General features: G+C 44.1%; 1 protein-coding gene across 1 annotated transcript in view; it reads left to right on the plus strand.

Annotated features, from left to right (window-relative positions):
- The window catches only part of Cog3 (component of oligomeric golgi complex 3), a 61,132-nt gene extending 40,393 nt beyond the window's left edge, over window positions 1–20,739 (plus strand). The window contains exons 18-23 of the mRNA XM_028878256.2: window positions 1,937–2,025; window positions 2,134–2,268; window positions 9,760–9,835; window positions 12,651–12,778; window positions 13,522–13,620; window positions 19,113–20,739. Coding sequence (XP_028734089.1) covers window positions 1,937–2,025; window positions 2,134–2,268; window positions 9,760–9,835; window positions 12,651–12,778; window positions 13,522–13,620; window positions 19,113–19,142 — 557 coding nt within the window. The 3' untranslated portion in view covers window positions 19,143–20,739. The remainder of the gene's footprint in view (window positions 1–1,936; window positions 2,026–2,133; window positions 2,269–9,759; window positions 9,836–12,650; window positions 12,779–13,521; window positions 13,621–19,112) is intronic.
- The last annotated feature ends 4,143 nt before the right edge of the window (window positions 20,740–24,882 follow it).

The following is a 24,882-nucleotide window of genomic DNA, read 5'->3' on the forward strand; positions in this document are numbered from 1 at the left end:
TTTTTTTTTTGTTTTGGTTTTTCAAGACAGGGTTTCTCTGTATAGCTTTATGCCTTTCCTGGATTTCGCTCTGTATACCAGGCTGGCCTGGAACTCACAGAGATCCACCTGCCTCTGCCTCCCGAGTGCTGGGATTAAAGGCATGTGCCACCACCGCCCGGCCTTTTTTTTTTTTTAAATGTTCATTGGTGTTTTGCCATGGGTGTCAGGTCCTCTGGAACTGGAGTTACAGAGAGTTGTGAGCTGCCATGTGGGTGCTGGGAATTGAACTCAGGTCCTCCGGAAGAACAGTCAGTGCTCTTAACCATTGAGCCACCTCTCCAGCCTCTAATGCTGTCATATGATCATCACAGTAAATGCTTTTTAAGAGATCAAAATACATACAGTCTGAGCTCTTGATTGTAAATAGTTAGGGACACACCATAAATATTATTTGTTTCTCTTACAGATTTTTGTAAGCTGTTTTTTCCTTAATGATTTTCAGACATTTAAACTTTTATTCCTTAAGCATTCATTTGTGTAATGAATTAACTTCCCTCTTAATCTTGAGGCAATTGAAGGAATAGTGACCCTAATTATTTTCTGTGTTCTGTGATTCAGAAATGCCTAATAAAGAATCCCAAAGATAGCCGGCTTTTAGCTCCCTGATCCCTGTGGTTATCTGAAAGGGAGGACTTGATTTACCTCAGCTGAGGCCCTGTTGGTCCCCTGATGAGTCTATGAGAGCAGGTGGCCCTGTGTCTCTCCTAACGCTGTCACGTGATCATCACAGTAAATGCTGTTTGGCTCTGTAAAGCCTGTGGGTATTATTCCTATAATTGGTCATTTTTACTTTTCAATGGGATTCAGGTTTTCTGGGCTTTGCTTTTAAAGAATGCCCAGTGTCTTTAAAAGCATATTTGCACGAGGAGCGTCTTCCCCTTGCTCCCTGGTTGACCCTCTTCTCTTGGTGTGAGGTATGAGGATGGGGCTTTGAACTGCGTGGAGCTCGTGGCTGCTGATGGCCTTTATTTGGATGATAGGATGCAGCATGATTGTTCACTTTTATTTCTTTCTAATCTGGATGTTGCTGCCACTTGGTTCTGCTCTAAGTCTGCTGAGGTGTGAGAAAATGAAATAGACTAAGATTTTGGCAGGATTTCTTTCCCTACCATATCATGAAGGTCATTTGAATCTGCCATGTGGTTGGTGACTTGGCTCTGTTCACTGTGAACAGTCTCTCCTGAGTACTGACTCTGACAGAGGTTCCTTTTCATTAAGCCCCAGGTCCAGGCAGTACTCAGGACCATGGCATGTGCTACAGAGCAGGACTGGGAGCAGTGTGTACTTTGCTTTTTTCATCCTGGAAAAGCAAAGCCATAGTCTTTGAAAGCTGTCACTTAATAATACTTCCTATCTTAACTTTTAAGCCTCTAACCTCTCATGACTAATGGTATGTATATCTTATTGCATTTGAACATCAATGAGACCTCAGTCAGTACTCTCAGAGATTCTAGTTAGTCTGGAGGTTAAGGTAAATATGTCCTCTTGGTGTTTTCTTCTTGGCTGACACATTTGTTTATTCACTGTCATTCAAGTAAATAAATTTCTGTGCCAGCCAAGATCATAAAGAAGCTGGGTAAGTATGTGAATTTTTAAAAAATTCTACTTGACATCTAAAGGCAAAGCATTGAAATTCTTTGTATTATTCTGTTCATCATTTTTTTCTATAAATAGATCATTATGATTAATGGTAATTTTATAACTGTGACTTTTGGAAATGACTGTGTGGGTATATGTATAGTCATCATTGGTGCTCATCTCACTTAGCCCTTCCTGATGGGGATCTAGTGAGGATGAATACTTCCTGGCTTGGCATCAGTAGAGAGCTGCTGTTGCCCAGGGCTTCTCTGTTGAACCTGTACCTGTTCACTGGATGAGTAATTTTGTTTCACAGATGCAGCATTTAAAATCCTGAACCCTATGACTGTTCCGAGATTTTTTAGGCTGAATAGCAACAATGCCTTGATAGAGTTCTTGTTGGAGGTGAGAAGGACTCGGTTTCATTGGTGGTGGGAGCTAAATAATATTCTTTACATGTCTGGTAATTTCTAGGCACATGCAAACAGAAGGAAATTGACTTATCTTTTTCAGGGGACTCCTGAGATCAGAGAACATTACCTGGATTCTAAGAAGGATGTAGACCGTCACCTGAAGTCAGCCTGTGAGCAGTTCATTCAGCAGCAGACCAAGTTATTTGTAGAGCAGCTGGAGGAGTTTATGACAAAGGTGCAGACTTTCTAGTCCTTTCTTTCTTTCCTAGCTTGCTTTTGAGTTGTGAAAACATAGAGGAAGGAGAGTAAGTCTGGCTCTGACTGCGTCTTTCTAGGGAAGTTATCACAGAAGCTGGTTTGCAGCTCTGAATGTGAGCTTGACAGCATGTAGTTTTGAAGAAGCTCTAACACTGCAGAGCTGTTATAGCTGGGCCTTGTTTGGTGTGTTCTGTTATCTACATTGTAAGTCTTCTCTGTGCTGGTTGGGACTCTCAGTTTGCTGGAATCTGTCCCTCTGGCTCCCGTTCAGGTCTGTGTGGCAGCAGTCACAATTTCTTTCTATTTTTTTGAGACAGGGTCTTAAGTTCAGGTTGGCCTTGAACTTCTGATATAGCCAAGGATGACCTTGAATTTCTGCCTCTCCTGCCAGTATCTCCCAAGAGCTCAGCTCAGATTGCAGGCATGTGCTACCACATCTATTATACAACTCAGGCCTTGTGTATGCTAGGGCAAACACTCTACTAACTAACCAGTGTTTACAATTCTGTTTGTTGATTTGAATATGTGCCATTTGAATAGAAGCCTCATTAACAATATGTCCTCGGCTTGCTTCTGTGTTCAGGCTCATTTGAAAAAAATGCAAATATAGGTTGGTACAACAAAACAAACCATGTTGTACATAGAGGACATTTTTAGTATTCAGGAGGCTTGTTTTTTGAGTATTAACTGTGTAGATGTGAGTCCAGTCCCTTCATGAGCTGTAGATGGTCCCCTTCACCAGCTACAGACCAGCCTGTGCTTGTACACTCCTTTCCTGGGACTCTGATGAGATGCTTCATTTCTTGATGCTCTCTCTCGCTCGCTCTCTCTCTCTCTCTCTCTCTCTCTCCCTCCCTCCCTCCCTCCCTCCCTCCCTCCCTCCTCCCCTTCCTTCCTCCCCCCTCCCCCTTTTCTCAAGACAGGGTTTCTGTGTAGCCTTGACTCTTCTGGAACTCACTCTATAGACCAGGCTGGCCCCGAACTCATGATTTTCTTATATCATTACCATATCCCTGGTACCCAGACTAACTTAGGGAAGTGGCTTTCACAGATTGAGAAATGAAGTTTTGAACCATCAGTTGTATGTGGGATAAACCTTTTTGTATCTTGTTCAACTGTGTTCCTCCTTGATTTTTGATCTGATAGTAGTTTTTCCTGAGAAAAATAAAGTATAGGAATACACACACACACACACACACACACACACACACGCACACACACCATAAACACATATATACATATATATGTACACATACACATATTTATGTATGGTGTGTATGTATAATACAAATATATAAGTGAACCAGAAGAATATATATCATATATAATGTATTCTCATCTATATAAGGATATATAAAACAATATATATTATGACACATATATTCCTCTGGTTCATTTTTCTGCCTGTCTTAACTATCCTGTTGACACAATAGAATACCCTCAAAAAAGCAAATTAAGGGAGGAGGTTCCCGGTTACAGTTCATCGTGACAGGGAAGTCATTGCACCGTATGCCTGAGGCAGCCGGTCACGTTATATCTGCAGTCAAGAAGCAGAGTGAAGATCACTTGTGCTCAGCTCTCACTTTCTTTTTTTAGATAGTCTAGGATCCCAGCCCAGGGAATGGTACTATCCACAATGAGTAGGACTTTCCACATCAGTTAATTCAGTTAAGGTAACCCCTCACAGGCATGTCCAGAGGCCAGTCTCTCAAGTGATTCTCAATTCCATCAAGTTGAAAAGTAAAAATTGCCCCTGGAAAAACAACTTTTTCTCAAAAAATATAGCTGACCCTAGAGAATAAATACTGTGATAAATGTTGAGATAGATATATATATGAAAATATTTGGCTCAGATTATATTCTTTAAGTCTTTAAGAACTGCAATACATTTTCATTCTAGACTACTATGGTATACATGTTCCTTGAAACTATTAAATAGGACTTTGAGTCATAGTAGGTATAGAAAAAGTACAGGACTGTTCTATTGCTGTGAAGAGACACTATGACCATGACAACTCTTATAAAGGAAAACATTTATTTGGGACTGGCTTAAAGTTTCAGAGGTTTAGTCCATTATCATCATGGTGGGGAGCATGGTGGCACACAGGCAGACATGGTGCTGGAGGAGCTGAGGGTTCTACATCTTGATCCTCAGAGAACAGGACGTGAACTGTGACAGTGGGAGTAGCTTGAGGATGGGAGACCTCAAAGACCACCACTACAGTGGTCCTTCCTCCAGCAAGGCCACACCTACTCCAGCAGAGCCACACCTACTCCAGCAAAGCCACACCTACTCCAGCAAAGCCACACCTCCTAGGAATGCTGCTTCCTAGGGGGGCATTTCCTTTCAAACCACACTCCACTCCTGGCCCCCATAGGCTTGTAGCCATATCACAATGCAAAGATGCATTTGTCCAACTTCAGACATCCCCATGGTCTCATATAACAATCTCAAACTTATTTAAAAGTCTAAAGTTCAAAGTCTCTTCTGAGATTCATAACTGTAATCCCCTATAAAATCAAAATCAAAAAGCAGATCACATATTTCCAATATGTAATGGCACAGGATATGCATTACTATTCCAAAATGTGGGGAATGAGGAAGTACTGGACCAAAACAAGACTGAAAACCAGCTGGGCAAATTCCAAACTCTGCATCTTCATGTCTGATGTCAAAACACTCCTTAGATCTCCAACTCCTTTCAGCTTTGTTGACTGCAACAACTTCTTTCTCTTGGGCTGGTTCCATCCCCTGTTAACAACTTTCCTTGGCAGGTTTCCCATGGCTCTGGCATCTCCAATATCTTGGGGTCTCCAATGCAATCCACACTTCAACTTCACAGCTTCACCCAATGGCCTCTCTAGGCCTCCATTCAGAGACACCCCTGACACATGCCTGGCCTTAGCAGCTTACCTTAGTCATGGAGAAAGATTCCATAACTTCTTACTTCTATCCTTGATTCTAAAGCCAGAACCACATGGCTGAAGCTTCCAAGTTCTGCTTCTTGCTGGGGCTGGAACATGGCCCCTCATTTAATTACATTGTTACCAGCTTTCTGTTTTTCCATCATTTCCTTCAATGCCTGAGCTTGGCTGTTCTGGAATTGGCTGGCCTCAAACTCAGAGATCCCGTCTGCTTCAGGAGTGCTGGGATTAAAGGTGTGGACCACACCCAGCTCTAAGATTTTCTTTAATTTCGCAGGTTGGAAACTTAGCTGGGTGGGGTCCCCCTGAGGTCACCACTCCCTCTGTCTCGTTTCTTAATCTGTTTCTCTCCTTGAATATAGGACTTGGTTCCATTCCACTTCTTGGTGTTCCTTTTCTCTTCAAATTGTACATTTTGTATTCTTCCTTGCACTCAATTTGCACTTTTTCTTTATAAATATTCATTAGAGTCAATACCCATAACCACAGGACAGAGTCTATGCTAGACTTTTTTGAGATTTCTTCTGCCAACAGAATTAATCCAGATCTCTTCACTTTAGCCTCAGGCATGCTCTTTGGACATGGACAAAAAGCACTACATTCTCTGCTCTGAACGCTGTTGAGCCAGGCACCCACAGTTCAGATCACACTCAGCACCACTATCTTTCATGTTCCTACTGGGATGGCCCATTAAGCAGCACTTAAAGCGATCAACTGCTTTTCTAAACCACAGTCCCAAGGTCCACATTCCTTCAAGCAAAAACATGATCAAGTCTATCACAATACCCTAGTCCCTGGTACCAATTCCTGTCTTAGGGTTTCTATTTCTGTGAAGAGACACCATGACCATGGCAACTCTTATAAAGGAAAGCATTTAATTGAGGTCTTGCTTACATTTCAAAGGGTTAGTTCATTATCGCCATGGCAGGGCATGGTGGTGTGCAGGTGACATCTTGATCTCAGGCAACAGGAAGAGAACTGTCTCACTGGGTGTGGCTTGAGCATCAGACCTCAAAGCCCGCCCCCACAGTGACACACTTCCTCCAGCAAGGCCATACCTCCTAATAGTGCCGCTCCCTGTGGGGGCCGTTTCCTTTCACACCACCACAATGACTTGGAGTTGGGTGAGCTGGGTGGGCCTGGACCCTTGTCTGCCACCTTCCAACTGAAATCCCCAGCAAGTGGTGGCTTCCAGTCTCCCTCTCAAACCTCTTGCTGAGCTGCAGCAACCATCCACGCTGTCTGAGGCTGTTATGAGGACTTCGTAAGACAATGTGTAAGGATTTTGTGATTGTAAAGCTCCTCAGAAAAGCTATAGTAAAAGAAGATGGAACTGAACTAAAGTTTTTTGTGTCAGGAAAGTATAAATCAGGGCATTCTGAAGGAGCTTTCTGTTTTCCATCATTTATATAGGCTATATTTGAGTCATATATATATATGACTGCACTATAGTATTTCCTTCTGGTGGAGCCAAAACTCACAGGTAAAAGCTTTCCATTTTTTTTGTTTGCTAAAATTTTGTAAGTATTTCCTTCTGGTGGAGCTGGCCTTTGCTAAAACTCACAGACAAAAAAGCTTTGCATTTTTTTTTTTTGTTGTTGTTTGATAAAATTTTGTAAGTATATTTTTATTATTCCCTCTGAAGTATTGTTAGTTTCCATGGTATGTATAAATTAAGATTTTTCTTAATGTAGTGTATATAGTAGAATTTGACCATATAAATTTAATTCTTTTTTTTTTTTTTTGGTTTTTCAAGACAGGGTTTCTCTGTGTAGCTTTGCGCCTTTCCTGGAGCTCACTTGGTAGCCCAGGCTGGCCTCGAACTCATAGAGATCCGCCTGCCTCTGCCTATAAATTTAATTCTTGCAGTCAAGGAATTGTAACCTGGTAGGGAAATCCAGATATAAACTACATCAGCATTAAAGCGAGTAGAGCAGTGAGGTGGGGGGGCGTGGTCTGCACTCGCCTCCAGACTCTTTAAGAGAAGAGCCAAGCTCTTCCTCCTTTGTCTCTGGCTGCTTTTGTTAGGAGGGTTTGCCTCTGCAGACCTAGGAGAACTCCTGAAGAAACGAGCCTTGATTTGACTTAAAGAGAAGTAAATTATGCAGATAGTAAACAGGGTGAATATAGAAGTCTTTGTGGTTTTAAACAAACAGCTGGCCAGGCATGATGGCACACATTGAGGGAGGATGTGGTGGTTTGAATAAGAATGGCCCCCATAAGCTCATAAATTTGAATGTTTAGTCACCAGGAGTGGCACTATTTGAAAGGATTAGAAGAATTAGGAGTTGTGGCCTTATTGGTGGGTGTGGCCTTGCTGGAGGAAGTGTGTCTATGGGGGTGGGCTTTGAGGTTTCAAAAGCCCACACCAGGTTCAGTGTCTTGCTCTCTCTGCTTGCTGTCTGGATCAGGATGTGGCTCATAGCTCCTTCTCTAGCACCATGTCTGCCTGCCCGCCACCCTGTCCCACCATGATGATAATGGACTGACCCTTTGAAACTGTCAGCAAGGCCCCGATTAAATGCTTTCTTCATAAGAGTTGCTGTGGTCATGGTGTTGCTTCGCAGCAGGGGAAACCCTAACTAAGAATGGAGGAAGACTGGATCCAGTCCCAGCCTTGGTTACAGGGTGCGCTTCAGGCTCGCCTGGTCTATATAGTATGATGCTGTTGTTTTTCTTTTTTTAAAAAGCCCAAGTTAAGTTATTAGAGAATTAGTGAGATCCTAGAACAGTCAGTGGAGTAGTAGGCAGTGGTTATTATTAAAACAAAATTTTCGGGGCTAGAAAAAGGTCTAGAATATAGCTACTAGAAAACAGTTATGAACATTGTGTTCCCATTTTTATAAGTGAATACATGAGTATATTTACACTGGAAAATACTGGGGTAATGTATACTAAAGGTAAATTTATTTTCCTGTTAGCATTGTTTAATTTATAATAATATATGTAATTTATTTTATTTTAATTAATTTATATGTACTTACTTGTGACAAGGTCTCACTGTGTAGCCCTGGCTAGTCTAGGACTCACGATATAGACCAATTTGGCCTGGAATTCACAGAAATGTGGGTTCCTCTGCCTCCTGAGTGCTGGGATTAAAGGTATGTGTCACCACATTCAGCCATTTATAATTTATTTTTAAAGCTGCATCTCAACAATAAAAATAAAGCAGGAAGAAATTGTGTGGAAGGGGGTAGAGATGAGGTCTGCAGTGGACCATCAGATCAAAGGTCTGGATTTTTATGGAGTAGAAGTAGAGACAAGGCAGAACTAGAGAGAAGGTGAAGGAGACCTCAGTTAACGCTTGGATGTTGCTCTGACTGCCCTTTGTCAGAATAGTTGGCCCTTATGGGAAAGTTGGAGTTAATGCTTCAGTCTTTCTAGTGGTTTGGACCTTTGCCCCATGTCTATCCATTAAAAAGTAGTTCATGCACTGGTCGGTGGCACACGCCTTTAATCCCAGCACTCAGGAAGCAGAGGCAGGCGGATCTCTGAGTTTGAGGCTAGCTGGTCTACAGAGTGAGTTCTAGGACAGTCAGGGCTACACCGAGAAACCTTGCCTCAAGCCACCCCCCCCAAAAAAAAAAAAAAAAGTAGTTTATGTTTAGTCCCATCAAGTTTCCTATCTAATAGCTAGGTTGACATATTTGTATTATTTCCTCTGCTGCTTTAGCAGAATGAAAAATACAAAAGTGGCTTCTAAGTGTCTATCTTCAGCATATATTGGCCAAGTATGCCTTGTATGATATTTGAATACCTTGTGTGTTTTTGTTGTTTGTATGTTGAAATAGGGTCTCACTATGTAGCCCAGGCTGGCTTCAAACTCTTGTACTTTATTCCTTAGCTTCCCAGATGCTGACTCTGCAGGTGCATCTGCCATGCCCAACTGAAATTCTTGTGTGTGTGTATGTATGTGTGTGTCTTTGTCTTTGTGTCTTTGTGCCCGTGTCTGTGTGAATGTATGCCATTTGTGTGCATTCCTATGGAGTCTAGAAGAGAGCATCCTGCCCCAGAAGCTGGAATTACAGGTGTCAGGAACTAAACTCCAGGCCTCTTCTAGCCTGGTTACTGTTTGTTTTAATGACATTTCCTATGTCTGTGATGGGGTTAAAAAAGAAGGGGGCAAAGTCCTTGTGAGGAGGTTTTCGTGCAGTTATGGCGACCCTGTCCCAACGATAATGGCTCAGTAGTAGCACAGCGGTCTTTTTAGGAGGGACTGGGTTTTTTTTTTTTTTTTTTGGTGAAATTCTTTCAGAGGTTCCTGTTCTGAAAGGTCTTAGGCAGAATGCTTGGTAGGTTGTTGTTTTGTTTTTGTTTGTTTTTCTTCCCAGAATAACACATACTTTAAAATCACAAGAGTTTTATTTAAAAAAAAAAGTCCAGCTGTAAAAGCTTGTGAGGGTCTATGCAGTTTTGCTAGGACTGTGCATGGGATTCCCAGTGTGCCTTATTTAATAGGTTTAAATGGTGCTGTGTATTGAGAGCGGTTCCTGTTTATTTGCCATTGGTGAAATGAAACCTCTGCTTTTATTTCCTCTACTAGGTGTCAGCATTAAAAACCATGGCCAGTCAGGGAGGCCCCAAATACACCCTCTCACAGCAGCCTTGGGCTCAACCAGGTATCTGGAGTTTACTTTCTTGGAATTCTTCTTTTAGGATGTTACTAATCTGGGTATGTGTAGGCCTCTCTGGGACATGGTTCCTCCTTGCTTTGGGTTTCTAGATGTGGGTTAAAGTCAGATTCTGCTTGGGGATGACAGGGCTCACTTGGCCAGCACTGCTTGCATCTGACAAACGTTCATTTCCAGAGGGGAGGAGGTTTGGAAGTTTACTCAGTTAAAAGCAAAGCCTGACTTCCTGGCCGCTTTGAGCCCGCAGACTTGAGCTTTAGTGGGAACACGGTGCCGCGCCGAAGGAGTGATGGCGGGAACGAGCTCATTTTCAGCACTCGAAGAAATGTTGGGCCGCTAGCTTCTTCCTTATTTTTCTCCAAGTTACATCCTCTGTTGACAATTTAGAGTGTTTGGGGAAAAACGTGTAAAAATGAAGGAGTCAGTTGGATTTGGCAGGCAGTTCCACCGCCTGACTTGCGATTCACTTGAGATATTTCCAGTCACTCTCTTCCATAAATGTAAAGTTTTTATGCTAAAGGCTTTTTCTTTTTCTTTTTTTTTTTGGTTTTTCGAGACAGGGTTTCTCTGTGTAGCTTTGCGCCTTTCCTGGAACTCACTTGGTAGCCCAGGCTGGCCTCGAACTCACAGAGATCCGCCTGGCTCTGCCTCCCGAGTGCTGGGATTAAAGGCGTGTGCCACCACCGCCCGGCTAAGGCTTTTTCTTTTTAGCAGGTGGAGGGGGTCTCCAGTGTTAGGCATTAGACATTTAGAGTCACACCCCTTTGGGTTACTTTTAGCACATTTTTAAATGGCATTTTAAGTTACTATTAACCAGAATACACTTTGTTACATTATATTTCTGGCCATCCCATGACCCATATTTTGAAACTGAGACGGTGGTGAAGATGCACACACAGCTTCCTAAGAGACAGTGCTAGCTACTTCTTACTTCTACTTCAAATTAACCCAAAGCATTTATGACTGAAAATCCTGAGACAGGACAGCTTCAATCAAAATTTTTATATGGCATTAAAATTTGACCTGTGAAAAATGTGAAATGGAAAGTACTTCTTATTCTCCACCTGCAAACTAGTCCTTCTCTCAAAGGTAACCGCCGTTATAACTTCTTTCCCAAACTGTTGGTGAACATGCTGTATGGCCTTTAAAAGTCACCTGCATGAGGTTGTATCATCCCCCACTCAAAGGAAATGCAGACCTAACAGGCATGGCTTTCTTACTCCGCAGAAAAGCAATGGTATTATAAAGGTGATTCCAGTTAGGTACCTGCAGCTGCCAATCCCTATGGACAGGAAGCCAGAGGCACACTTTGGATCTCTCAAGAAGCAGGCCTCCAACTTAGAAACAGTTTCTCCATGACTAAGACGCTGTTCCTTCACCACTGTCTCAATTTCAAAATATGGGTCATAGGATGGCCAGAAATATAATGTAACAAAATTTATTCTGGTTAATGTTAGCTGAAAATGCCATTTAAAATGTGCTAAAAATAACCCAAAGGGTTGTGACTAAATGTCTAGTGCCTAACACTGGAGATCCCTCTACCTGCCAAAAAGAAAAAGCCTTTAGCATAAAAAATTTAGACAGCTTAGTTGGGCGGTCAACTAGACGTTTTTACATGATATAAACATTGCCCTGATTCTCTGTGTATGTAAACTAGTCCTCTCGAAGATAACGGTGGCCGTGGCATCTTTCCCCGAGCTGTTTGCATATGAACACCAGCACACACAGGCTGCAGTAGTCCCCACGAGATTGGTCGTCCTCCTTACCTTTCACTAGGACGGAACACAAGGCTCTTGTCCTGCAGCCCTTTGATCCCGGGGTGTCCTACTGTCATTCTGTTCAGTGGGTACATAGAACACCTCACCACCCCGTGATTCCTTCAGTCATTGTACTAATGACTAGAGTGAATGTTTCAGTCGGGTTTCCAATACTCTGTAGTAAACTATATATATATGCTCTCTGGAATGCTGGGATTGCAAGGGTGCACCATTGTGTCTGGCTTGGAGTTTTTTGTTTCATTTGTTTTCCTTTGAATGTTTTTTATGTTAACCAAAGGATGTTGAAGGTTGTTTACCTATTTCTCTACACCTTGTCAACATGGAAATCTAAATCCTTTTACCAGTATTTCACTGGTTTAATTTGTATTGAATTTTGAGTGAGGTTGAGCATTTTAGAAATTGTGAATCATCTTTTCCTCTTGAATATTTCATTCAGATGGCTGACTACACTTATTTCCACATAGCCCTTTCAGATGCTACACTTCGGGTGCATAGATCTTTACTTAAAAACATGTGGAATTTATTTTCTGTCTGGCCCAGGAGTTTAAGAAAGTAATAAATGGGTACATAGTTCAGCTTCACCATGTGTAGATGAGCATCTTCTGAATGGGCCAAACAGCTAGAGCCACCTGCCTGGGTGAACTCTGCACATGGAGAAGCTTGTTTCTTACTAACTCACTCCTGCTGTTCTCTAAAAATAATTTGAAGTTTTAAACCTCATCTTTTGCCTCCACATTCCAAAGGCACAAATTACAGAGCCTGTGAACGTCCTGAATCATGCTGGGGAACTTCTGGCTATATCAGTCCTTGGGTTTAGAGTTTGTATGTAGCATATACTTAGTGAATGTTTAGAGGGCTTGTGATTAAACTTGATAAATAACAAGATGTAGGGAACAGATTCTTTGGGGAAATAAAGATTTTAGGGGAGAAAAAAAATCTTTGCTTTTTTTTTTCTATTTCCCTCTGAGTTAAAATGGAAAATTTTCTTTTTCTTTGTAACACTAACAAGGGTAATTCCTTTGCAGCAAAGGTCAATGACCTCGTGGCCACTGCTTACAAGACAATAAAAACAAAGCTGCCACTGACATTGAGAAGCATGTCACTGTACTTGTCCAATAAGGACACCGAGTTCATCTTATTTAAGCCTGTCAGGGTAAGTGGTGTGGCAGCATGTTGGTTGGTGACTAAAGTGTGCTTTTCTTCCTGTCATTTTCTCTTCCTACAGACATTCGGGACGTTAGTGATGTTAATGGTTTCTGTGATCTTAGAGGCGCCAGAGCCTACGTCTGTCTGCTTATATCTTATTCCTTGCTCACTTCCTCTGAAGTTTTTTGTTAATTTTGAAAGTAGAAATTAATAAATAAGCAAAAAAACAATCAGATCTGCACCTTGCACTGTGGCCCAATACTTGGGAGAACAGCATTTCAGGATTTATGCCCCATTTTACTGGGGAGTAGAAGAAATAAATGACTTGTAACAGCCACCAAGGGATTAAGTGTCAGAGTAGATTTAAGACTCATAACTTCCAGTTCGTGTTGAGTTCACAGCTTTACCCAAGGCATTGGTTGATTTTTTTTTTTAAGTGCATTTTATGTGTCTTGAAACTTTATTATCTTTTGTGTAAGAAATTGCTGAAGACTTATTATGCTCTGGGGGGATAAGATATATGAGAGTTTAATGTTTCCAGGAATTATCTGATAAGTCTTCATCAGGTTGTACTAGCATGTAAAATATTAAAGTACAAATTATATGTCTTTGGTAATCTCATAAAAATATATTTCCTCTACTCATTTTGGCGAGAACTGTGATGATTTAATACTCGTAGTGTTTCTTGTTTATGACGTGTGCATATATCCCCTGGGCTGCCTGATACGGTCTCTCCTTCTTCTTTCTAAGAATAACATTCAGCAAGTCTACCAGAAGTTCCATGCTCTGCTAAAGGAAGAGTTCAGCCCTGAAGACATCCAGATCATTGCTTGCCCCTCCATGGAACAGGTATCCACAGACTATGGGCCTCTGAGTCTTTCAGGCCCCTTATTTATTTCCCTTGAGCAGATAACATGTTCGAGCACCTCTACATTGTTGAATTTTGATGAGTAAGAATTCAGACTTTGAATTGTGTCTAACTCTGGGGAATGGTTTTAGAGCTTTAATTTCTTGTTTAATCCATTCTGATAATGTTTGTGAAAGACTCAGTAGTCAGCTTGCCAAATCACTCTGTTCCAAACACAGGCCAGCACACAAGTGCTTGAAATGGAACTTATTTTAGGAATTAGAATCGATGCTGGACTTTTTTCTGTGTGTTTTTTTCTTTCTAAATTTAAAAACCTAAATTAGAGCTCACTTTGTGTCAGCATTCATTTCATTACTCAATTCCGCCAGGAAATTTGGACCAGACTCCTGTTATGTAGTAGGAGTAGCTTGGCGTTTGGAAAATAACTTCATTTCTTGCCTTCAGGACCAGAGAGTCTCAGGAATGGTCAGGTTAGTGGTTAGGTTAGTGGCCAGGTGAGCTCAGAGAAGTGTGAGGAGAGATTGGGGAGGACGTGAGACCACCAGTGTAGATACTTGTAGGAATATTACTGTAACAGGGGGAAGAAAGCTGTGGGGAGGCTGCATTCTTCTTTAGTGAGATGCACTTCATATACCACAAAATTCTCCTGCTAAAATGTAGTGTAGCTAGAGTTTTCCTGCCTTGCCCACAGTCAGTACAAATCTTTGTCACCCGCCAGTCCCACAGCCGCTCAGACCCAACCAAGTAAACACAGAGACTTATATTGCATACAAACTGTATGGCCGTGGCAGGCTTTTTACTAACTGTTCTTACAGCTTAAATTAATCCATTTCCACAAATCTATACCCTGCCACGTGGCTGGTGGCTTACCGGCGTCTTCACATGCTGCTGGTCATGGTGGCAGCTGGCAGTGTCTCTCTGCCTCAGCCTTCTGCTTCCCAGAACTCTCCTCTCTAATTGTCCCACCTACTTCCTGCCTGGCCACTGGCCAATCAGTGTTTTATTTATTGACCAATCAGAGCAACAGATTTGACATACAGACCATCCCACAGCAATGTAGAGCTCAGCAGTTTTTAGTATATTTACAAGACAGCCGTCACTAGCATCTGGTTCTGGAACATTTTCATTACTCCCTTAAGAACCCCTCACAGTTAACATTCGCCAGCCCCCCCCCCCCCCCCCGCCCTCTCCCTTCTTCTTCATGAATTTGCTTATGCTGGCATGTCATCGTGTGGCGTCGTGCCCTGTCTTTCCTAACGGGGTCTGTCACCCAGCACACCTTCAAGGCTCACACATTTTGCAGCATGTGGTTTTATTTATTTATTTTTTTTAGATTTACTTTTTAAAAATGTTAAATCATTTGTGTATGTCTGGGTCTCTGTGTGGGTATGCAGGTGTCTATGGAGGCCAGAAGAGGGTGGTCGGGGCCCCTCAAGCTGAAGTGGTGGTTGTGAGATACAGAATGTGGGTGCTGGGAACTAGACTTGGGTCCTCCACAAGAGCAGCAAGTGCGCTTATCCACTGAACCATCTCTCCCATCCTTATTTCCCTCCCCTGTCCCTCCCCCATCCCTCCCCCCCTTCCTCCCTTCCTCCCTCCTTTCCTCCTTCCCTCCTTCATTCCTCCGAGCTGTGTATGTGAAGAGCTGGGGTCGTATTGGAAAAAGTTATGGCTACCAGTGTTACTAGTGTTCTACAGTCAAACTTTAATTTTTTTCCTTTCTTTTGACACAAGGTTTCCTCAGTGTAGCCCTGGCTATCCTAGAAATCACTCTGTAGACCAGGCTGGCCTCAAACTCAGAGATCCACCCGCCTTTGCTTCCTGAGTGTTGGGATTAAAGGCGAGTTCCACCACCGCCTGGCTAGGATTTTAAACTTTTAAAAATTGTTTTTAATTGTGTGCGTGTGTGTGTGTGTGTGTGTGTGTGTGTGTGTGTGTGTGTGTGTGTGCGCGCGCCTGCCTAATGAGGCCATAGGTGTTGGATCCTCTGGGGTTACAAGTGGTTGTGAGCCGCCTGATGTGGGTACTGGGAATAGAACTCAGGTCTTCTGGAAGAGCAGTCTGTGCTCTTAGTCACTGAGTCTTCTCTCTTGACCATTTAGGCTTACTATAATATTTAGAAAGTTTCCCCACTTTGATTTGTTTTTCCTTGTTTGTGTAGTATTTTTTAATTACCTTTATTGTGTGTGCATGAGTGCCTGCGCACGTGCACGTGAGCACACGTCACAGCATGTATGTGGAGGGCAGAGGACAACTTAGGCAAGACAGTCCTTTTATTGTGTGGTCTTGGGATCAAACCTAGGTCCTCGGGTTTGGTGACAGGCACCTTTTACCCACTGAGCCATCTTGCTTGCCTTAATTTTGCCTTTGAATTATATAAAATATCTTGTTGTTCCCAAGTCAGAATTGTGGAACAGGGTGAATTTGTAGAACTCTTGTTCTGTTTTCTAGTGCTGTTCTGGAGGCTGCTGCATAGAGAATGTGTCTCAGAAGCAGTCAGAGTAGTACAGAGTAGTGTAGTATAGTATAGAGTAGTGTAGAGTAATGTAGTGTAGTGTAGTACAGACCAGTACAGTACAGTATAGTATAGTACAGGACAGTATAGTATAGTACAGGACAGTATAGTACAGTATAGGACAGGACAGTATAGTACAGGACAGTATAGTATAGGACAGGACAGTATAGTACAGTATAGGACAGGACAGTATAGTACAGTATAGGACAGGACAGTATAGTATAGTATAGTACAGTATAGTACAGGACAGTACAGTATAGTACAGGACAGTATAGTATAGTACAGTATAGTACAGGACAGTATAGTATAGTATAGTATAGTACAGTATAGTACAGGACAGTACAGTATAGTATAGTACAGGACAGTATAGTATAGTATAGTACAGTATAGTACAGGACAGTATAGTATAGTACAGGACAGTATAGTATAGTACAGGACAGGACAGTATAGTATAGTACAGGACAGTACAGTATAGTATAGTACAGTATAGTACAGGACAGTATAGTATAGTACAGTATAGTACAGGACAGTATAGTATAGTATAGTATAGTACAGGACAGTATAGTATAGTACAGGACAGTATAGTATAGTATAGTACAGTATAGTACAGGACAGTATAGTATAGTACAGGACAGTATAGTATAGTACAGGACAGTACAGTATAGTATAGTACAGTATAGTACAGGACAGTACAGTATAGTACAGGACAGTACAGTATAGTACAGGACAGTATAGTACAGGACAGTATAGTATAGTACAGGACAGTATAGTACAGTATAGGACAGTATAGTATAGTACAGGACAGTATAGTACAGTATAGTACAGGACAGTATAGTATAGTACAGGACAGTATAGTACAGGACAGTATAGTACAGTACCGTATAGTACAGGACAGTATAGTATAGTACAGGACAGTATAGTAAGTATAGACAGGACAGTATAGTATAACAGGACAGTATAAAAAGTATAGACAGTATAGTACAGGACAGAATAGTATAGTACAGTACAGTATAGTACAGTACAGTATAGTATAGTACAGGACAGTATAGTATAGTATAGGACAGGACAGTATAGTATAGTATAGTACAGGACAGTATAGTATAGTATAGTACAGGACAGTATAGTACAGTATAGTACAGGACAGTATAGTACAGTATAGTACAGGACAGTATAGCATAGTATAGCATAGCATAGTAGTAGACAGAGACGCTCACTTGTGTTGAGTGAAGTCTGAGTGTGTGGCACAGATGTGCGGTGCTGGGCTGATGGGGCTCGTGGAGGTGCTCATCACAGTGCTTCTGTCTCCGAGTGAAAGTCGTAATGGGGGGGAGTTTGAGGATGAAGGCTTGGTTAACTATGGTGGTCAGGAATCTGAATCTTAGCTGTCTAGTTGTCTTTATTCTGTAGTCGTTGTGAATTGCTTGGAAATAAGTGTGGAGTAGCTGGACGATCAGAGTCCGTTGTATTACTGAGCCCTCCATCGTTGTGACAGACAGAGCCTGTTTGGGGCCTAGTTGGTGGGCTCCAGAAAAATCCTTGGTTGACTCCGTTGCTTCCGGTCCATTTGGGGCAGTTGTGGCAGAAGCATGTGGTGCAGTTAAGCTGCTCTGCTGTGGCCAAGAAGCAAAAAGGAAGAGGAAGGAGCTGGTCTCCTCCCTTGGAGACTTGAGACCTCCTTGTAGCCCCATTCCCTACAAGTTCCGCTACCTCTTGGCACTAAGTGGCTTGGGACCAAGCTTTGGACAAATGGGCCTTTGGGGAGCATTCCAGAACCAAATGGCAGCTCCAGCATGTAGCAGAAAAGACAGGAATGATGTAAGAAGCTCCTTTGTGTTCGTTCTTTACCCCATTCCTGACTTCTCTGATGGTTTTAACCTCTTACTTTTAGTTTTCCTTCAGCCCTTCCCTTGAGAGGAAGTGGGAGATGCTTGCTTGGTACTCCTCCATACAAGAGGAAACCTTCCTTGGCCGCTCTGCCTGTCGGCTAGGAGGGGTCCTCTGAAGACGGGATGATCGTGTGTTTCTTTCACGCAGCTAGTTTCAGGGTTGCATTCCTGGCAGGAACAGCCCAGGGGGTTTTGTCTCCTTTCTCCCACAAGTACACAGTCATAGAGAAGATGAAGTGACGACTAATAACCAGAGCAGCTACCATGTAGAAGGGGAGTCAGCTGTTTACAGCAGGTCTCCATGGCCTGGAGGACCACAGAGAGCTGGCTCTGGAGTCTCCGGCCTCCGTCACCTATTGGCACATTGCCCGAATGACAAGTCTCTTCCCTGTGAGGATAAGAGTTCGTGGGTAAGCCAGAACTCATCTAGCATGCCTGCTCCTGGCATTGAAAAAGTCACCTAAGGGCTGGAGGTGACGCTCAGTTGGCAGGGTGCTTTCCTCCAGTGCAGGAGGCCTTGGGGTCAGTCTCCAGCACCCCAGCACCACAGAAACCCTGCAGCCCTGCCTAGTGCATGCCCCTAACCTGAACACTTGGGAGAGGGAGTCAGGTGACGCTCACCTTCAGCTAAACAGTGAGTCTGAGGCTAGCCTGAACAACGTGAGTCTCTGTCCTTTTTAAAAATCATTTAAATTCCAGCACTAAGGAAGCTGAGATAGGGGGATGTTGAGTTTAGGGCTAGCCTGGCTGTACCTTACACAAATAAACAAAACTAGTAAAACCATCACTGAAAGAACGCAGCTTACGGTGGTGCTTTCCAGAGCCCTGGGTAGAGAACCGTGGCATGAGTTGAGTGTCCAGCCTTCCTCTTGTGCGCTGTGTAGAGCTCTCCCATCGCCGGGTTACTGTACTGCCAGTGACCTGAGACTTGGCAGGGGAGTACAGCTCCCTGCTGGGCCGCCCACGGCTGTAAAAATCTCAGCCTTTTCTCTCCTCATGCTTTTGGGACTAGAGACTTCTGAGGGTGAAAGTCCATAGAGCAACTAACACAGGCCTCTCTGCTGCTTTTCAGCTGAACCTCCTGCTGTCGGTTTCTAAATAGTACCATTGGACCCTGGGTGTCAACGGACTGTCCCCCGGGAGAGACCTGAGGAGTCCTGCAGCTGCAAAGATGCCCAAGGCCCCATGTGGGATGGCTCCTGAGGAACACGGGTGTGCTGCTCAATGCTGCCTGCAGAGGGAAGCCTGAGTGAAGCCGGAGAAGACGGAAATGCCAAAGATTGACAGCAGGGTGCCACCTCATCGAGACGGTCTCCAGGAATGGAGGGGTCTAAGAGGTGGCCACGGGTTCACAGTGAAACTCCTTCACAGAGATTGTGCAATAAAAGTGGGTTACAATAAATAGTGCAAAGGACCTCATAGGAACTCAGCTACCTGGACAGCTGCTGGGTCACCATTGCTCCTGTGGACACTGCAAGGCATTAGCCGCCAGGCAGTCCACGGTGACTGCTACTTGGAAAATCTTCCTTCTGTATCCTGATGCAGTGTTTCTCCTGCCATCTTGAGGTGGAGCTGGGAGTAGATTGGTTGCTTCCAAGAAGACATCTTGCTTTTCCTGGACCCAGGCTATCATCTTCCTGTGGACTTGATGTGAGGCAGTTGCAATAAGCCAAGGCCTCATGTAAGGTCCTCTCCTGAACTGTATTCTCCTCACTAGACAGCTGTGTCTCAGGTATCAGATCTTCCCAGTATGGGCGCCAGTGTGTGAGGAGGAGTCACCAGTGATGGGCTCTTAAGTCTGGCACATCTTGGAGAGAGGGAAGTCTGTGAGGAGCGGGTCTCAGGAGTGGAGCTTAGTTGCTGGCCTTCTGCTGGCCTTGGTTGCTGTCAGTCTTTATGAAGTGACTACTCTTTGGTTGCCTACATTGTACTAGACACCAGCCTTCTGGGATCCCCAGTCCTGCCACAGCCGAACACCTAAGGTGGCAAACACTGCCCATACCTTCAATAGGACACCAGTCAAGGTCAAAGGACTATAAGCATCCCTGAATTTTCCTACAAATTCCTCTTTGAATTTGAGATTGGATCCAGGCTTAGACCCTGGTGTTAGAGTAAATGTAGCCTTGTAGATTGCTTCTTCAGTTACTCACTGTAGACTTGAGGGTGGGATGGTGCCGGGGGCTCTGAAATAGGGCAGGCGACCTCATGATGCAGGTGAGTGACAGGAGCACCTTCCTGCACAGTGTGCGTGTGGGTGACCCGTCCTGATGCAACAGGCCACTTGTTCTTCAACCCAGTGTAAATCGGTGGTGGACGTTGCTTGGTAGAGCATATTACTCTATATTTTGGGGAACTCGAAAGTAAGAGGGTCCATATTTTTCTTTGCTATAAAATGAATGAGTTAGGAAGATTGTACTTACTATATTAATACATGTCTAATGTGACAAACTGTAATATCCAGTTCTGTGTATTATATGTACATTTGGTGTTCAAATAGCCTTTCCAAAGAAGCGAGGGCATAATTGTTGTACAGCACTGTGACTCAGTCGTCTGATGTACAGGGCAGGACGTGATCTCCAAGGAGACACTTGTTCTTGGGATTTGATTTTTTATTTCTGAAAACACTCAACACCTTTCCAAGTGCTGGGAAGGTGGTACTGATCCAGTTTGTTTGCTGAATGAATATTTGTTTAAATCTGTACAGTTTCAAGTGTTTACTTATACAGAGTGTACATACTTTGAAATAATTAATTTAAATGCTTTATATTATTTAGCTAGAAATTGCTGTTTTTAATAAATAAATTTTTTAAAAAATAAAGATCTTTGCTTCCTACTTTGTTGTCACGTGTTTGGTATGCATGTGGACTCTTTAAGAATATTTTGATTGCAGATTTTATTGGGACAAGTTGTAGACTCGTGTGTAGTTATAAGAAATAGTACCTGAGTTCCCTTTATGTGGTTCTGCTCAATGGTGACATCTCACAAGCAGTGGGGTTCACTATAACCAGTTTTTGACATCAGTGCCCTCTGCTAATCTTAGCTTTCCCTGGCTCTCCTGTGTGATAATCATTGTGAAAGGACATTTTAATCTCTCTTTTTAGTTTTCTTGAGACAGTGTTTCTCTGTGTAGCCCTGGCAGTCCTGGAACTTGCTTTGTAGACCAGGCTGGCCTCGAACTCAGGTCTGCTTGCCTTGGCCTCCCAGGTGCTGGGATTTGCGCACCACACCCAGCCTCGGAGATACCTTAGTGATTTACTAGTTAGAAGTGGGGTCATCTTCTGTTACTGTAGCATACCTGAGATAAGTCAACTTAGGAACACAGAAAGCTCATTTTGGCTCACGGTTTTGGCTCCTGGCATGATGCATTGACTGGAGACTAGTCCTGTTTTATAGTCTGGAGAATAATCTACTACAGCCACTCTTGGTTTCAGACGAGTGAGTTTATTAATTATGTAGCACGCACAAGTAGCAAGTGCAGATAGAAACCTCTGATAACCAGAGCATCGTCAAGTCAGGCACTCCTGACGTCCAGCACAAACTGGATCAGCCTGATGGAGAGCAGACAAAGGAAACCCCATCGGACTCCCAACAGCCGGCGGAGATCAAGTAGGGTTGCCAACCTGAGCTTTCTCTTCCTGGGTGAGCGTCCAGCTGCCCCGTCCCAGGCGGGCATTTTTATACACGGGATACAACAATGGTAACCTCTGCTGGAAACGCTTCACTTTTTGCTTCTTTCCCTGCCCCGTCACAGAGCCGGGGTGGGGGTGGGGGGTGGGGGGGGTGTCAACCTGACTGGGCCTGCAACTCACCCAGGACAGTTTGGGGGACAGCGCACGACAGTGTAGTCACTAATACACTGTGTATTACAGTCCCCATTGCTTTGGGGCCTGTGGTGAGGCGCCTACCATGGCCGGGGGACCATGGGACAGCGAAGATACCCCTGAAAGGTTAGGAATCAAAAAAGGAAGTCAAGGATGTGTGTGTGTGCCTGGGTCCTCTAACCCCTTCAAAGGCCCACCTCCCACCAGTCCCGCTACGTTTGGTAGCACTAGGGGCTGGAGAACAAGTCTTTAACACATGGATATTTGGGAGACATTCCAGATCGGAGTTAGAGTGAGAGAAAGTGGTTTTTTTTTTTTTTTTAATTGTAAAACTGCCAATTTCCCAAGTACTGTCAGCACAGATGGTTGCATTGAAATTAAGTAGTGTTGTAATAACAATACACACAAATTTGTATTTTCTGCCTGGCTTAACAGCCCCAGATCTTTAAATGCTCCCATGCTGGTACCTTATAATAGGACATACAGTCAATCTTTTAAAGGGGGCTGTCGGCTAAAACAGAGGTTCTCAACTTGCGGGTTTCGACCCCTTTGGGAAACCACTGTCTCCAAAAATATCTACATTATGATTCATAACAGTAACAGAATTACAGTTATGAAGTAGTGACAAGAATACTTCTATGGCTGGGGGTCAGCACAACATGAGGAACTGCATTAAAGGGTTGAAGCATCAGGAAGGCTGAGAACCGCTGGGTTAGAGGGACCTGGAGATGTTGGCGCTGGACCCTATTCAGGACAGAGGAACTTGGATTTTTTCCCTCTGGGGCGCTTTCTGTCTTCTAGGTTGACTTTGAGACAGGGTTTCACTATGTAGCCGAGGCTGGCCTCCTGTTCAGTAGTCATCTGCTTTTCGTGGAAGTGGTGGTACAGTGGCATGCTGCCTGCCACACCTTGCTGCAGTGGGAACCCTTGTGAAAAGGGTGAGGCCCGTAGAATCCAGCACAGAGGCATCCGGTTATACAGTCACCTGACCAAGGCCTTAATTTCCCTTTAAAAAAAAATACAGCTTCAAGAGACATTTTCCAGCTACGCAAACAGAGCTCACGACTAGTCACCTGTAGTGTTTGAATTCCGATACAAAGCATGAACGTCTCATCAGTGAGCGCCCCTTCCCAGAGCAAACCATGAAGTGTTCGGCATATAGCTTCCAGAGTTTTCTATGTATACTTGAAGACAAATTTTCTTACCAGATGGGGCTCTTTTACACACTTAATTTTTTTTTTTTTTTTCGAGACAGGGTTTCTCTGTGTAGCTTTGCGCCTTTCCTGGAGCTCACTTGGTAGCCCAGGCTGGCCTCGAACTCACAGAGATCCGCCTGGCTCTGCCTCCCGAGTGCTGGGATTAAAGGCGTGCGCCACCACCGCCCGGCTGCACCACCACCGCCCGGCAACACACACTTAATTTTTAATTAGTGTGTAGAACCACACATTAGTTTGCTGGAGTGTTTTCAAGTTGTACTTAAAACATTTTGCTCCTAAATATTTTAGCATCAATCTCTTAAAGAATAAGAATATTCTTTTGCAAGTCCCAGGATTATAGTTGGACCAGGACATCTGCTCGGCGTTTCTGTGAGTGCTGGAGATCTGAACTCAGTTCCTCAGGCTTGCCTGGTAACCACTTGACCTGTTTCCCCTGCCCTTCTTCAGTTCCTTTTGATTTGATCACCTCAACTTTTTTGGTGACAAGTTCCCCCTCCCTCCCTCCCTCCCTCCCTCCCTCCCTCCCTCCCTCCCTCCCTCCCTCCCTCCCTCCCTCCCTCCCTCCTTCCCTTTGACTTCTGTTTTAAAGAGGCTAGCTATCTTAATAATAATCCAAAGTCTGGATTTTCCTGAATTTTCCCATTAGTAAATTAGATACTCTGAAGTTACAGTATATATGGTCTTCCCAAATACATGAAATGTTAGCTAAGGCGGACACACTTGGCCATAACAAACTAGATAGTACCCCCTTTCCAACACAACAGGTTGCCGGGATCTACTGCCGCATACCCCGCATCTTCGTCAGGGGACAGAGGCAATGTCGGAAGACCCTTAGGTCGTCCTAACAAGTGTGTGGGGTCCTGAGGCAAAAGGAGCGATTGTTTTGGGTCATGGCTTCAGCCCACGCTTGCTTGGTGCCGTCTCTTTGGGCCTGTGGTGGGCTGAGCGTCATGGTGGGAAATGAACGACGTAGCAAAACTGCTTGTTTGGTGCATCAAGGAAGTAAGGAGAGGAGGGGCCAGGGTTCCAATCTCTCTTTAGAGGACACGTCCCAGTTACCCAACTTCCTTGCACTGGGCCCCACCTCTGAAAAGCTGCTCTACCTCCCAATAGTGCATCAGGCTGGAGACCGAGCCTTGGATGCAGTTCAGGGCGGGACAAGGGGTTTAAGATCCAGAGCGCAGTAAAAAGGGGTCTACATACACGGAGCACCGATGTGGTGCCGAGCAGTCACTGAAGTGCTGGTGATGGTGTGTGGGGATGCCAACACAGTGCCATGTTTGTCACAGCTCGTTACCTGTGACCGTGCTCTGTCTCTGCAGTGACGCCACTCACCAATACGGTGTGGCGGTCCCACAGAAGTGCCCGTGTGGCTCCTCTGAGCGCCACCTTCCCACTCCAGCTGCTCAGGGGATGGTCGGTGGGGGGGTGACACTGGTGGGAGTGGGTGGCACCCGGTGGGTGGGTGGGAAATCATCAGGGCCGTAGGACACGGAGGTGGCACTTAGATGTCACTGCTCACACTGGAGAATGGCTAGTTGCCAGGCTGGGCTGAGAGGTGGTGGGTGTTCTTGGTTGAGCCTGGGGTTAAGGTCATCCTGGGAAGAATGGGGACTCCATGTCTGTATAAAAGGCACTTTGTGGGGGGGCCACCGAGCTCAACTCCGACTTTTCTACAAACTGCTCCACCCCGGGCTTGGTATCACGGAGCTTTGTTTATAGAATTCGACCCTCCCTTGCCACACTGGATTGGACCGAAGGCGTCTGAATCCAGCAGCCAGGATAAAAAAAAACCACAGGGTTA

This window comes from Peromyscus leucopus, chromosome 9 (assembly GCF_004664715.2).
Source record: "Peromyscus leucopus breed LL Stock chromosome 9, UCI_PerLeu_2.1, whole genome shotgun sequence".
NCBI lineage: Eukaryota > Metazoa > Chordata > Mammalia > Rodentia > Cricetidae > Peromyscus > Peromyscus leucopus.